This window comes from Nerophis lumbriciformis, linkage group LG07 (genome assembly GCF_033978685.3).
Source record: "Nerophis lumbriciformis linkage group LG07, RoL_Nlum_v2.1, whole genome shotgun sequence".
Classification (NCBI taxonomy): domain Eukaryota; kingdom Metazoa; phylum Chordata; class Actinopteri; order Syngnathiformes; family Syngnathidae; genus Nerophis; species Nerophis lumbriciformis.
Genome location: NC_084554.2, coordinates 56680726 through 56696906, shown reverse-complemented (window position 1 = coordinate 56696906; position 16181 = coordinate 56680726). Strand labels below are relative to the sequence as shown.

The 16181-nt window shown below is 46.8% G+C and overlaps 1 protein-coding gene across 1 annotated transcript in view; it reads right to left on the bottom strand.

Moving 5' to 3' along the window:
* Positions 1–7181: 7181 nt before the first annotated feature.
* Positions 7182–16181, bottom strand: part of LOC133609336 (NEDD4-like E3 ubiquitin-protein ligase WWP1) — a 90116-nt gene continuing 81116 nt past the window's right edge. The window contains exons 23-25 of the mRNA XM_061964857.1: positions 9360–9456; positions 9217–9289; positions 7182–7737 (exon numbers count right to left, since the gene is read on the bottom strand). Coding sequence (XP_061820841.1) covers positions 7638–7737; positions 9217–9289; positions 9360–9456 — 270 coding nt within the window. The 3' untranslated portion in view covers positions 7182–7637. The remainder of the gene's footprint in view (positions 7738–9216; positions 9290–9359; positions 9457–16181) is intronic.

The window sequence follows — 16181 nt, the reverse complement described above, 5'->3', positions numbered from 1 at the left end:
CTTGACGTCATCGTCCCTGTAATAATACTTGATTACGTCATCGTCCCTGTAATAATACTTGATGACGTCATCGTCCCTGTAATAATACTTGATTACGTCATCGTCCCTGTAATAATACTTGATTACGTCATCGTCCTTGTAATAATACTTGATTACGTCATCGTCCTTGTAATAATACTTGATGACGTCATCGTCCCTGTTATAATACTTGATGACGTCATCGTCCCTGTAATAATACTTGATTACGTCATCGTCCCTGTAATAATACTTGACGTCATCGTCCCTGTAATAATACTTGATGACGTCATCGTCCCTGTAATAATACTTGATTACGTCATCGTCCTTGTAATAATACTTGATTACGTCATCGTCCTTGTAATAATACTTGATTACGTCATCGTCCCTGTAATAATACTTGATTACGTCATCGTCCCTGTAATAATACTTGACGTCATTGTCCCTGTAATAATACTTGATTACGTCATCGTCCCTGTAATAATACTTGATTACGTCATCGTCCCTGTAATAATACTTGATTACGTCATCGTCCCTGTAATAATACTTGATTACGTCATCGTCCCTGTAATAATACTTGATTACGTCATCGTCCCTGTAATAATACTTGATTACGTCATCGTCCCTGTAATAATACTTGATGACGTCATCGTCCCTGTAATAATACTTGATTACGTCATCGTCTCTGTAATAATACTTGATTACGTCATCGTCCCTGTAATAATACTTGATTACGTCATCGTCCTTGTAATAATACTTGATTACGTCATCGTCCCTGTAATAATACTTGACGTCATTGTCCCTGTAATAATACTTGATTACGTCATCGTCCCTGTAATAATACTTGATTACGTCATCGTCCCTGTAATAATACTTGATTACGTCATCGTCCCTGTAATAATACTTGATTACGTCATCGTCCTTGTAATAATACTTGATTACGTCATCGTCCTTGTAATAATACTTGATGACGTCATCGTCCCTGTAATAATACTTGATTACGTCATCGTCCCTGTAATAATACTTGATTACGTCATCGTCCCTGTAATAATACTTGATTACGTCATCGTCCTTGTAATAATACTTGATTACGTCATCGTCCCTGTAATAATACTTGACGTCATCGTCCCTGTAATAATACTTGATTACGTCATCGTCCTTGTAATAATACTTGATTACGTCATCGTCCTTGTAATAATACTTGATGACGTCATCGTCCTTGTAATAATACTTGATGACGTCATCGTCCCTGTTATAATACTTGATGACGTCATCGTCCCTGTAATAATACTTGATGACGTCATCGTCCCTGTAATAATACTTGATGACGTCATCGTCCCTGTAATAATACTTGATGACGTCATCGTCCCTGTAATAATACTTGATTACGTCATCGTCCTTGTAATAATACTTGATTACGTCATCGTCCCTGTAATAATACTTGATTACGTCATCGTCCCTGTAATAATACTTGATTACGTCATCGTCCTTGTAATAATACTTGATTACGTCATCGTCCCTGTAATAATACTTGATGACGTCATCGTCCCTGTAATAATACTTGATGACGTCATCGTCCCTGTAATAATACTTGATTACGTCATCGTCCCTGTAATAATACTTGATTACGTCATCGTCCTTGTAATAATACTTGATTACGTCATCGTCCCTGTAATAATACTTGATTACGTCATCGTCCTTGTAATAATACTTGATTACGTCATCGTCCCTGTAATAATACTTGATTACGTCATCGTCCCTGTAATAATACTTGATTACGTCATCGTCCCTGTAATAATACTTGATTACGTCATCGTCCCTGTAATAATACTTGATGACGTCATCGTCCCTGTACACTAACTATTGACACACACACTTAGTGTCCACCTTTTGCTACAATGATGTGTGGCCATCCTTCACCCAGCTCACAAGCGATCACGTGACCCTCATCTGACGCGACTAGGCAGGCACGTGTCTGCAAGGTCGTTGAAAGGTCAACACGTCGACTGCATTCCTGTCATGTTGGCGTGATTGACACATTCCACCGAGCAGAGATGGCGGGAACATTCTGCAAGGTTGTCAACAAAGTCATCACGTGTTGCTGCACCCGGAAGTACCCGCCCACTTCTGTCCACAGTAACAGTTCTCTGAGGAATGGTGGATGTTGATCGTTGTTGCTAAGCAACACGAGTCATCTTCTCAAGTGTGGCCAAAGTCCAGGCATGTAATACTTGAGTGTCCAGCAGAGGTCGCCGTCAGACCCTTTAGACTTTCTTTCTATCATTCTTCTTCCCAACATGAAGTGGACTTGGAGGTCTTACCTGCCTGCACGCGTCACACCTGCAGGTGCTGCTGTGACGTCATCATCCTGCTCTGTGGGAGTGGAGCGAGCCATGCAAACAAACATTTTCAAAAGGAAGGAGTGGAAAAAACACTCCCCTGTTAGATACTTTTTTGCAGATTAAAAACCTCCACAATCAGAATGTTGCTCTGCTCACCAGGTGACAGTCCTGTTGGAACTTGAAATCTCCATCTCCATAGAGCAGGTCAGCAGCAGGAAGCATGAAGTGCTCTAAAACTTGCTGGTAGACGGCTGCGTTGACCCTGGATCTCAGGAAACAGAGTGGACCGACACCAGCAGATGACATGGCACCCCAAACCATCACTGATGGTGGAAACTTTACACTAGACTTCAGGCAACGTGGATCCTGTGCCTCTCCTGTCTTCCTCCAGACTCTGGGACCTCAATTTCCAAAGGAAATGCAAACCAAACCAACCCAAACCATCAGTGATGGTTTGGGGTGCCATGTCATCTGCTGGTGTCGGTCCACTCTGTTTCCTGAGATCCAGGGTCAACGCAGCCGTCTACCAGCAAGTTTTAGAGCACTTCATGCTTCCTGCTGCTGACCTGCTCTGTGGAGATGGAGATTTCAAGTTCCAACAGGACTTGGCGCCTGCACACAGCGCAAAATCTACCCGTGCCTGGTTTACGGACCATGGTATTTCTGTTCTAAATTGGCCCGCCAACTCCCCTGACCTTAGCCCCATAGAAAATCTGTGGGGTATTGTGAAAAGGAAGATGCAGAATGCCAGAGCCAAAAACGCAGAAGAGTTGAAGGCCACTATCAGAGCAACCTGGGCTCTCATAACACCTGAGCAGTGCCAGAAACTCATCGACTCCATGCCACGCCGCATTAACGCAGTAATTGAGGCAAAAGGAGCTCCAACCAAGTATTGAGTATTGTACATGCTCATATTTTTCATTTTCATACTTTTCAGTTGGCCAACATTTCTAAAAATCCCTTTTTTGTATTAGCCTTAAGTAATATTCTAATTTTGTGACACACGGAATTTTGGATTTTCATTTGTTGCCACTTCAAATCATCAAAATTAAATGAAATAAACATTTGAATGCATCAGTCTGTGTGCAATGAATAAATATAATGTACAAGTTACACCTTTTGAATGCGATTACTGAAATAAATCAAGTTTTTCAAAATATTCTAATTTACTGGCTTTTACCTGTATATATCTTACTTTAAAGCAAACAAATATATATCTTACTTTAAAGCAAACAAATATATATCTTACTTTAAAGCAAACAAATATATATCTTACTTTAAAGCAAACACGTCCAAAGTGCGGACATTTCTGTTGGCATATTGTGAAAAAGTACTTTAGATAATATTGACATGGTCATCTTCCACACGACGCTGCCAGGCAAATGTTTTATTAGCTCTTCCTGGATTGTCGGACTGGTTTAGTCTTGTGGAGGCGGAGCGCGGCGATGGAAGGAGCAGGATTGATGGTCATTGTGTAGTCACATTCACAGGACTGTCTCAGAAAATTAGAATATTGTGATAAAGTTCTTTATTGTCTGTAATGCAACTAAAAACATGAAAGTGTGATACATTCTGGATTCATTACACATCAACTGAAATATTGCAAGTATTTTATTATTTTAATATTGCTGATTATGACATACAGCTTAAGAAAACTCAAAAATCCCATCTCAAAAAAATTGAATATTTCCTCAGACCAAGTAAAAAAAAAAAAGATTTATAACAGCAAAACAAAATCAAACATTTGAAAATGTCAATGAATGCACTCAGTACTTGGTTGGGAATCCTTTTGCACGGATGACTGCATCAATGTGGTGTGGCATGGAGGCAATCATTGCTGAGGTCTTATGGATGCTTCAATAGCGGCCTATAGCTCATTTGCATTATTGGCTCGGGTGTCTTTCAGCTTCTTCTTCACAATACCCCACACATTCTCTATGGGGTTCAGGTCAGGGGAGTTGGCAGGCCAATGGAGGACAGTAATGCCATGGTCAGTACACCAGTTACTGGTGGTTTTGACACTGCTGGATCATGCTGGAAAATGAAATCATCATCTCCATAGAGCTTTTCAACAGATGGAAGCATGTAGCGCTCTAAAATCTCTTGGTACTGTCGGAGGCAGATATTTACATATATCCGAATTTAAGTGTTACTTCTTTTATTTCATAATCATATTACAAAACAGATAGTGTTTTTCTTCCAATTGTGGTCTTTTGGTTGTCTGCAAAAACTGTGTGCTTAACCTTGAATGAGGAATGTAAGAAAGAGAGATACTCCTTTCTCTTATCTAGCCTTATTCCCAGGTGCGGAGGACAACGGGCATGTGTTTTGGCTGGAGGGACATGACTGCGAGGGTGTAAGAGGGGAGAGGGTTTTTCGGGGGGGGGGGGCAGACCATCTTGGCGGCGCGATTGAATGTTCTATGCTGGACTGGTCTCAATGTATATGCAAAGCTTTGCAAATATATTAAAGTTAAAGTTAAAGTTAAAGTACCAATGATTGTCACACACACACTAGGTGTGGCGAAATTATTCTCTGCATTTAACCCATCACCCTTGATCACCCCCTGGGAGGTGAGGGGAGCAGTGGGCAGCAGCGGTGGCCGCGCCCGGGAATCATTTTGGTGATTTAACCCCCAATTCCAACCCTTGATGCTGAGTGCCAAGCAGGGAGGTAATGGGTCCCATTTTTATAGTCTTTGGTATGACTCGGCCGGGATTTGAACTCCCAACCTACCGATCTCAGGACGGACACTCTAACCACTAGGCCACTGAGTAGGTACAAAATACCTATTCTGTCTCTGGTGGTTTTTCTACTCAGCTTTAAGTGTCGTAAAGAGCTTGGGAGCGACTTGTGACTTGAATTCCCTGGGAGGAACAACTGGTCCAAACGCAACAATTTTAGGGGCTCGTCCGGTGCGACACGCTGAGAATTGGACACCTCTTGCACTCTTCCGGACAGACTCACTTGTGGCCAAACATAAATCAAGGTAAGCAGAGCCTTTTTCTAAAATCTGCTTTAGGAGTCTGTCTTGAAGTATGTAAGTCAAACACTGTTTGTACCCCAGACACAGAGTGGACATTTTGATGGATTGATTGCATTTTTGCCTTGTCCGCCATTACATAAAAAGTTGTAAATAAGTGGTCAACTCGCGTCATTGTGTCTCGACTACAGCTGCATTGACTCTGTGGACCAACACCAGCAGCTGACATGGCTCCCCAAACCATTGCTGACTGTGGGAACTTCACACTGGATTTCAAGCAACTTGGATTTTGCTCCTCTCCAGCCTTCCTCCAGACTCTAGCGCCTTGACTTCCAAATGAAATACAAAACTTGCTTTCGTCTGAAAACTGGACTCTGGACCACTCTGCAACTGTCCAGTGCTTCTTTTGCCATAGCCCAAGTCAGACGCTTCTTCCGTTGTCTTGAGTTCAGGAGTGGCTTGACCGTGGGAATACGGCTATTGTAGCTTTAACTGTTGAAAAGCTCTATGGAGATGATGATTTCATTTTCCAGCATGATCTAGCACCTGCCCACAGTGCCAAAACCACCAGTAACTGGTGTACTGACCATGGCATTACTGTCCTCCATTGGCCTGCCAACTCCCCTGACCTGAACCCCATAGAGAATGTGTGGGGTATTGTGAAGAAGAAGCTGAAAGACACCAGAGCCAATAATGCAGATGAGCTAAAGGCCGCTATTGAAGCATCCATAAGACCTCAGCAATGATTGCCTCCATGCCACACCACATTGGTGCAGTCATCCGTGCAAAAGGATTCCCAACCAAGTACTGAGTGCATTCATTGACATTTTCAAATGTTTGATTTTGTTTTGCTGTTATAAATCTTTTTTCTTTTACTTGGTCTGAGGAAATATTATCATTTTTTGAGATAGGATTTTTGAGTTTTCTTAAGCTGTATGCCATAATCAGCAATATTCAAATAATAAAAGGCTTGCAATGTTTCAGTTGATGTGTAATGAATCCAGAATGTATCACATTTTCATGTTTTTAGTTGCATTACAGAAAATAAAGAACTTCATCACAATATTCTAATTTTCTGAGACAGTCCTGTATAACAACGGCTGCTTCCTCATCAATCATTTAACGCATGAACAGTCGTTTGGTTGCAGGCAGAGGTAAGCCAACATGGTGTGGCGTAAAGACACAGCCACCACCTAAGGTGCAACATGGTGTGTGTAAAGACACAGCCACCACCTAAGGTGCAACATGGTGTGGTGTAAAGACAGCCACCACCTAAAGTGCAACATGGTGTGGTGTAAAGACAGCCACCACCTAAAGTGCAACATGGTGTGGTGTAAAGACAGCCACCACCTAAAGTGCAACATGGTGTGGTGTAAAGACAGCCACCACCTAAAGTGCAACATGGTGTGGTGTAAAGAGAAAGCCACCACCTAAGGTGCAACATGGTATGGTGTAAAGACACAGCCACCACCTAAGGTACAACATGGTGTGGTGTAAAGAGAAAGCCACCACCTAAGGTGCAACATGGTGTGGTGTAAAGACACAGCCACCACCTAAGGTGCAACATGATGTGGTGTAAAGAGAAAGTCACCACCAAAGGTGCAACATGGTGTGGTGTAAAGACACAGCCACCACCTAAGGTGCAACATGGTGTGGTGTAAAGAGAAAGCCACCACCTAAAGTGCAACATGGTGTGGTGTAAAGAGAAAGCCACCACCTAAGGTGCAACATGGTGTGGTGTAAAGAGAAAGCCACCACCAAAGGTGCAACATGGTGTGGTGTAAAGACACAGCCACCACCTAAGGTACAACATGGTGTGGTGTAAAGAGAAAGTCACCACCAAAGGTGCAACCACATTAGTTGTGTTTATTGTAGTTGGTCAAAGTACTTGTACATCTCCCTGCATTGATTTGGGGGTTTTTCACAAGCAAACAAAGTATTTATCAGGAGGCTTTGAATAGTCCGAGGTGTTCTAGGGCGCACTAGTTGAGGTTGGTGTGATGTCAGAAGCTCTATAGAACTAGAGCTCTCCACAATCAAGTCCAGTCCTTTTTGGGGGGTTCCTCTCTAGAAGAGCCCAGACTTGTGTTGCCAAACAGGAAGAAGGATGCTTGCATATTTCTTGATGGGCTTCCATATATTAAAGATGGTCTGCTAAAATAAGATTTGCTTTAAAATGACAATATAGCTTATATACATTATCTTGTGCAATCATGTGTTGGCTTTCATGTCAGGAAAGAACCAGGACCGGGGGAAAGTCAGGAAAGAAGCAGGACCGGGGGAAAGTCTCAAAGTCTCTACTCTTGGCCAAATCCTTCCGTCTCCTCGATGGCGAACAGGAGTTTCTCTTTCAGCTGCTCAAAGCTTTTGTAAGGAGGAAGGTCCAGCCGGTTGAAGCTGCACGCACACACACACACACACACACACACACACACACACACACACACACACACACACACACACACACACACACACACACACACACACACACACACACACTGTGTTTAAAAGACCAAGTAGAGGTACTAATAAACAGTATGTGGTCAGTATTCATACTGTAAAAATATCCTAATACATTTGACATGAGACTTACTATTTATGTTAATAACACTTGACTATTGTTGTTGTTTATTCTATACTAAAGTACCGTATTTTCCGCACTATAAGCCGCACCTAAAAACAGTGCGGCTTATAACCCGGTGCGCCTTATATATGGATTAATATAAATATTTATTTTCATAAAGTTTCGGTCTCGCAACTACGGTAAACAGCCGCCATCTTTTTTCCCCCGTAGAAGAGGAAGCGCTTCTCTTCTATGGTAAGCAACTGCCAAGGTAAGCACCCGCCCCCATAGAAGAGGAAGCGCTTCTTCTTCTACGGTAAGCAACCACCCGCCCCCGTAGAAGAAGAAGCGCGCGGGTTATTACGTTTCATTTCCTTTGTGTGTTTACATCTGTAAAGACCACAAAATGGCTCCAACTAAGCGACAGGTTTCCGGTTCATGAAAAGACGCAATCTCTCCATCCGCACACGGACTACTATTTCACAGCAACTGCCTAAAGACTTTCAAGAATAGCTGGCTACTTTCCGTGCATATTGTAAAAACAAGATAGCTGAAAAAAAGATCCGGCCAGAGAACATTATCAACATGGACGAGGTTCCACTGACTTTTGATATTCCTGTGAACCGCACTGTGGATACAACGGGAGCACGTACGGTGAATATTCGCACCACAGGGAATGAGAAGTCATCCTTCACTGTGGTTCTAGCTTGCCATGCTAATGGCCAGAAACTTCCACCCATGGTGATATTCAAAAGGAAGACCTTGCCAAAAGAGACCTTTCCAGCCGGCGTCATCATAAAAGCTAACTCGAAGGGATGGATGGATGAAGAAAAGATGAGCGAGTGGTTAAGGTAAGTTTACGCGAAGAGGCCGGGTGGCTTTTTTCACGCAGCTCCGTCCATGTTGATATACGACTCCATGCGCGCCCACATCACGCTGGTTTTTAATATATTATTAAAGTTTGACTGACCTATCTGACTGTTTTTTTGACATTCCTTTAGCGCAGTTAGATGCGGCTTATAACACGGGGCGGCTTATAGGTGGACAAAGTTTTGAAATATGCCGTTCATTGAAGGCGCGGCTTATAACCCAGGGCGGCTTATGGTGCGGAAAATACAGTAGTCAGTGTACAGCTGAACATGGGGCATATTATCCAAAAAGCTGGCAAGACAGGCGAGTGCCAAGATCTTGTGCACTGCACGAGTGCTGCTCGCGGTGGGGAGCTGCGGTTCTACTGTGACATTGTGCAAAGGATGCTCCCTCCACATGCCAATCAAGAGGTTCCACTGTTTGACTGCTCGTGCTCCACTCACCACGTGTGGCTCCTGGGAAGCCACGTCTCCTTCCCCACCTTCTCAATGCAGAACTTCTGAGGCCCGTTGCTCCCTAGAAGGCAGGACACAGGTCAAGTGAGCAAGGCGACAAGGTGTCATGCGGGAGCAGAATGTGTGCTGACCCATCAGCTCAGCAAAGCCCCCCAGGGGAAGTCTGCAGGTTCCAGTGACAAACTGCATGAGCCGCAGACGCACTTCGTTGTCCACTTCTTTCACCAGCTGCAGGACACACACATTTACACAACACTTTAGACAACTCACTGGCTACACAAGTTGACATGCTCACACCCTCTGAGGTCTACAAGCTCCATGGACGAGCAGTAAGTTGACATGCTCACACCCTCTGAGGTCTACAAGCTCCATGGACGAGCAGTAAGTTGACGTGCTCACACCCTCTGAGGTCTACAAGCTCCATGGACGAGCAGTAAGTTGACATGCTCACACCCTCTGAGGTCTACAAGCTCCATGGACGAGCAGTAAGTTGACCTGCTCACACCCTCTGAGGTCTACAAGCTCCATGGACGAGCAGTAAGTTGACATGCTCACACCCTCTGAGGTCTACAAGCTCCATGGACGAGCAGTAAGTTGACATGCTCACACCCTCTGAGGTCTACAAGCTCCATGGACGAGCAGTAAGTTGACATGCTCACACCCTCTGAGGTCTACAAGCTCCATGGACGAGCAGTAAGTTGACCTGCTCACACCCTCTGAGGTCTACAAGCTCCATGGACGAGCAGTAAGTTGACATGGTCACACCCTCTGAGGTCTACAAGCTCCATGGACGAGCAGTAAGTTGACATGCTCACACCCTCTGAGGTCTACAAGCTCCATGGACGAGCAGTAAGTTGACCTGCTCACACCCTCTGAGGTCTACAAGCTCCATGGACGAGCAGTAAGTTGACATGCTCACACCCTCTGAGGTCTACAAGCTCCATGGACGAGCAGTAAGTTGACGAGCTCCCACCCTCTGAGGTCTACAAGCTCCATGGACGAGCAGTAAGTTGACGAGCTCACACCCTCTGAGGTCTACAAGCTCCATGGACGAGCAGTAAGTTGACATGCTCACACCCTCTGAGGTCTACAAGCTCCATGGACGAGCAGTAAGTTGACGTGCTCACACCCTCTGAGGTCTACAAGCTCCATGGACGAGCAGTAAGTTGACGAGCTCACACCCTCTGAGGTCTACAAGCTCCATGGACGAGCAGTAAGTTGACATGCTCACACCCTCTGAGGTCTACAAGCTCCATGGACGAGCAGTAAGTTGACCTGCTCACACCCTCTGAGGTCTACAAGCTCCATGGACGAGCAGTAAGTTGACATGCTCCCACCCTATGAGGTCTACAAGCTCCATGGACGAGCAGTAAGTTGACCTGCTCACACCCTCTGAAGTCTACAAGCTCCATGGACGAGCAGTAAGTTGACCTGCTCACACCCTCTGAGGTCTACAAGCTCCATGGACGAGCAGTAAGTTGACCTGCTCACACCCTCTGAGGTCTACAAGCTCCATGGACGAGCAGTAAGTTGACCTGCTCACACCCTCTGAGGTCTACAAGCTCCATGGACGAGCAGTAAGTTGACATGCTCACACCCTCTGAGGTCTACAAGCTCCATGGACGAGCAGTAAGTTGACATGCTCACACCCTCTGAGGTCTACAAGCTCCATGGACGAGCAGTAAGTTGACATGCTCACACCCTCTGAGGTCTACAAGCTCCATGGACGAGCAGTAAGTTGACATGCTCACACCCTCTGAGGTCTACAAGCTCCATGGACGAGCAGTAAGTTGACCTGCTCACACCCTCTGAGGTCTACAAGCTCCATGGACGAGCAGTAAGTTGACATGCTCACACCCTCTGAGGTCTACAAGCTCCATGGACGAGCAGTAAGTTGACCTGCTCACACCCTCTGAGGTCTACAAGCTCCATGGACGAGCAGTAAGTTGACGAGCTCCCACCCTCTGAGGTCTACAAGCTCCATGGACGAGCAGTAAGTTGACATGCTCACACCCTCTGAGGTCTACAAGCTCCATGGACGAGCAGTAAGTTGACATGCTCACACCCTCTGAGGTCTACAAGCTCCATGGACGAGCAGTAAGTTGACATGCTCACACCCTCTGAGGTCTACAAGCTCCATGGACGAGCAGTAAGTTGACCTGCTCACACCCTCTGAGGTCTACAAGCTCCATGGACGAGCAGTAAGTTGACATGCTCACACCCTCTGAGGTCTACAAGCTCCATGGACGAGCAGTAAGTTGACGAGCTCACACCCTCTGAGGTCTACAAGCTCCATGGACGAGCAGTAAGTTGACATGCTCACACCCTCTGAGGTCTACAAGCTCCATGGACGAGCAGTAAGTTGACGTGCTCACACCCTCTGAGGTCTACAAGCTCCATGGACGAGCAGTAAGTTGACGAGCTCACACCCTCTGAGGTCTACAAGCTCCATGGACGAGCAGTAAGTTGACATGCTCACACCCTCTGAGGTCTACAAGCTCCATGGACGAGCAGTAAGTTGACCTGCTCACACCCTCTGAGGTCTACAAGCTCCATGGACGAGCAGTAAGTTGACATGCTCCCACCCTATGAGGTCTACAAGCTCCATGGACGAGCAGTAAGTTGACCTGCTCACACCCTCTGAAGTCTACAAGCTCCATGGACGAGCAGTAAGTTGACCTGCTCACACCCTCTGAGGTCTACAAGCTCCATGGACGAGCAGTAAGTTGACCTGCTCACACCCTCTGAGGTCTACAAGCTCCATGGACGAGCAGTAAGTTGACCTGCTCACACCCTCTGAGGTCTACAAGCTCCATGGACGAGCAGTAAGTTGACATGCTCACACCCTCTGAGGTCTACAAGCTCCATGGACGAGCAGTAAGTTGACATGCTCACACCCTCTGAGGTCTACAAGCTCCATGGACGAGCAGTAAGTTGACCATCTCACACCCTCTGAGGTCTACAAGCTCCATGGACGAGCAGTAAGTTGACATGCTCACACCCTCTGAGGTCTACAAGCTCCATGGACGAGCAGTAAGTTGACGAGCTCACACCCTCTGAGGTCTACAAGCTCCATGGATGAGCAGTAAGTTGACCTGCTCACACCCTCTGAGGTCTACAAGCTCCATGGACGAGCAGTAAGTTGACGTGCTCACACCCTCTGAGGTCTACAAGCTCCATGGACGAGCAGTAAGTTGACGAGCTCCCACCCTCTGAGGTCTACAAGCTCCATGGACGAGCAGTAAGTTGACGAGCTCCCACCCTCTGAGGTCTACAAGCTCCATGGACGAGCAGTAAGTTGACATGCTCACACCCTCTGAGGTCTACAAGCTCCATGGACGAGCAGTAAGTTGACGAGCTCACACCCTCTGAGGTCTACAAGCTCCATGGACGAGCAGTAAGTTGACATGCTCACACCCTCTGAGGTCTACAAGCTCCATGGATGAGCAGTAAGTTGACATGCTCACACCCTCTGAGGTCTACAAGCTCCATGGACGAGCAGTAAGTTGACGAGCTCACACCCTCTGAGGTCTACAAGCTCCATGGACGAGCAGTAAGTTGACATGGTCACACCCTCTGAGGTCTACAAGCTCCATGGACGAGCAGTAAGTTGACATGCTCACACCCTCTGAGGTCTACAAGCTCCATGGACGAGCAGTAAGTTGACCTGCTCACACCCTCTGAGGTCTACAAGCTCCATGGACGAGCAGTAAGTTGACATGCTCACACCCTCTGAGGTCTACAAGCTCCATGGACGAGCAGTAAGTTGACATGCTCACACCCTCTGAGGTCTACAAGCTCCATGGACGAGCAGTAAGTTGACATGCTCACACCCTCTGAGGTCTACAAGCTCCATGGACGAGCAGTAAGTTGACCATCTCACACCCTCTGAGGTCTACAAGCTCCATGGACGAGCAGTAAGTTGACATGCTCACACCCTCTGAGGTCTACAAGCTCCATGGACGAGCAGTAAGTTGACGAGCTCACACCCTCTGAGGTCTACAAGCTCCATGGATGAGCAGTAAGTTGACCTGCTCACACCCTCTGAGGTCTACAAGCTCCATGGACGAGCAGTAAGTTGACGTGCTCACACCCTCTGAGGTCTACAAGCTCCATGGACGAGCAGTAAGTTGACGAGCTCCCACCCTCTGAGGTCTACAAGCTCCATGGACGAGCAGTAAGTTGACATGCTCACACCCTCTGAGGTCTACAAGCTCCATGGACGAGCAGTAAGTTGACGAGCTCCCACCCTCTGAGGTCTACAAGCTCCATGGACGAGCAGTAAGTTGACATGCTCACACCCTCTGAGGTCTACAAGCTCCATGGACGAGCAGTAAGTTGACGAGCTCACACCCTCTGAGGTCTACAAGCTCCATGGACGAGCAGTAAGTTGACATGCTCACACCCTCTGAGGTCTACAAGCTCCATGGATGAGCAGTAAGTTGACATGCTCACACCCTCTGAGGTCTACAAGCTCCATGGACGAGCAGTAAGTTGACGAGCTCACACCCTCTGAGGTCTACAAGCTCCATGGACGAGCAGTAAGTTGACATGGTCACACCCTCTGAGGTCTACAAGCTCCATGGACGAGCAGTAAGTTGACATGCTCACACCCTCTGAGGTCTACAAGCTCCATGGACGAGCAGTAAGTTGACCTGCTCACACCCTCTGAGGTCTACAAGCTCCATGGACGAGCAGTAAGTTGACATGCTCACACCCTCTGAGGTCTACAAGCTCCATGGACGAGCAGTAAGTTGACCTGCTCACACCCTCTGAGGTCTACAAGCTCCATGGACGAGCAGTAAGTTGACATGCTCACACCCTCTGAGGTCTACAAGCTCCATGGACGAGCAGTAAGTTGACCTGCTCACACCCTCTGAGGTCTACAAGCTCCAAATCAAATCAAATCAAATCAAATCAACTTTATTTATAAAGCACATTTAAAATTTACCACAGGGGTAGCCAAAGTGCTGTACAATGAGCAGGATAAAAGATAAAACGAGTACCGAGCAAACACAACACAACACAAACAGAACATGATAAAAAATAAATAATTAAAATAGAATTAATAAAAACATAAAAACATAAAAACAGGATCACAGCAGGTGTATTATGGGGCGCCATTGCAGGATGGATATCACTCAGTGTTAAAAGCCATGGAATAAAAGTATGTTTTTTCCATGGACGAGCAGTAAGTTGACATGCTCACACCCTCTGAGGTCTACAAGCTCCATGGACGAGCAGTAAGTTGACGAGCTCACACCCTCTGAGGTCTACAAGCTCCATGGACGAGCAGTAAGTTGACATGCTCACACCCTCTGAGGTCTACAAGCTCCATGGACGAGCAGTAAGTTGACGTGCTCACACCCTCTGAGGTCTACAAGCTCCATGGACGAGCAGTAAGTTGACGAGCTCACACCCTCTGAGGTCTACAAGCTCCATGGACGAGCAGTAAGTTGACATGCTCACACCCTCTGAGGTCTACAAGCTCCATGGACGAGCAGTAAGTTGACCTGCTTACACCCTCTGAGGTCTACAAGCTCCATGGACGAGCAGTAAGTTGACATGCTCCCACCCTATGAGGTCTACAAGCTCCATGGACGAGCAGTAAGTTGACCTGCTCACACCCTCTGAAGTCTACAAGCTCCATGGACGAGCAGTAAGTTGACCTGCTCACACCCTCTGAGGTCTACAAGCTCCATGGACGAGCAGTAAGTTGACCTGCTCACACCCTCTGAGGTCTACAAGCTCCATGGACGAGCAGTAAGTTGACATGCTCACACCCTCTGAGGTCTACAAGCTCCATGGACGAGCAGTAAGTTGACATGCTCACACCCTCTGAGGTCTACAAGCTCCATGGACGAGCAGTAAGTTGACCTTCTCACACCCTCTGAGGTCTACAAGCTCCATGGACGAGCAGTAAGTTGACATGCTCACACCCTCTGAGGTCTACAAGCTCCATGGACGAGCAGTAAGTTGACGAGCTCACACCCTCTGAGGTCTACAAGCTCCATGGATGAGCAGTAAGTTGACCTGCTCACACCCTCTGAGGTCTACAAGCTCCATGGACGAGCAGTAAGTTGACGTGCTCACACCCTCTGAGGTCTACAAGCTCCATGGACGAGCAGTAAGTTGACGAGCTCCCACCCTCTGAGGTCTACAAGCTCCATGGACGAGCAGTAAGTTGACGAGCTCCCACCCTCTGAGGTCTACAAGCTCCATGGACGAGCAGTAAGTTGATATGCTCACACCCTCTGAGGTCTACAAGCTCCATGGACGAGCAGTAAGTTGACGAGCTCACACCCTCTGAGGTCTACAAGCTCCATGGACGAGCAGTAAGTTGACATGCTCACACCCTCTGAGGTCTACAAGCTCCATGGATGAGCAGTAAGTTGACATGCTCACACCCTCTGAGGTCTACAAGCTCCATGGACGAGCAGTAAGTTGACATGCTCACACCCTCTGAGGTCTACAAGCTCCATGGACGAGCAGTAAGTTGACGTGCTCACACCCTCTGAGGTCTACAAGCTCCATGGACGAGCAGTAAGTTGACGAGCTCACACCCTCTGAGGTCTACAAGCTCCATGGACGAGCAGTAAGTTGACATGCTCACACCCTCTGAGGTCTACAAGCTCCATGGACGAGCAGTAAGTTGACATGCTCACACCCTCTGAGGTCTACAAGCTCCATGGACGAGCAGTAAGTTGACATGCTCACACCCTCTGAGGTCTACAAGCTCCATGGACGAGCAGTAAGTTGACCTGCTCACACCCTCTGAGGTCTACAAGCTCCATGGACGAGCAGTAAGTTGACATGCTCACACCCTCTGAGGTCTACAAGCTCCATGGACGAGCAGTAAGTTGACATGCTCACACCCTCTGAGGTCTACAAGCTCCATGGACGAGCAGTAAGTTGACATGCTCAGACCCTCTGAGGTCTACAAGCTCCATGGA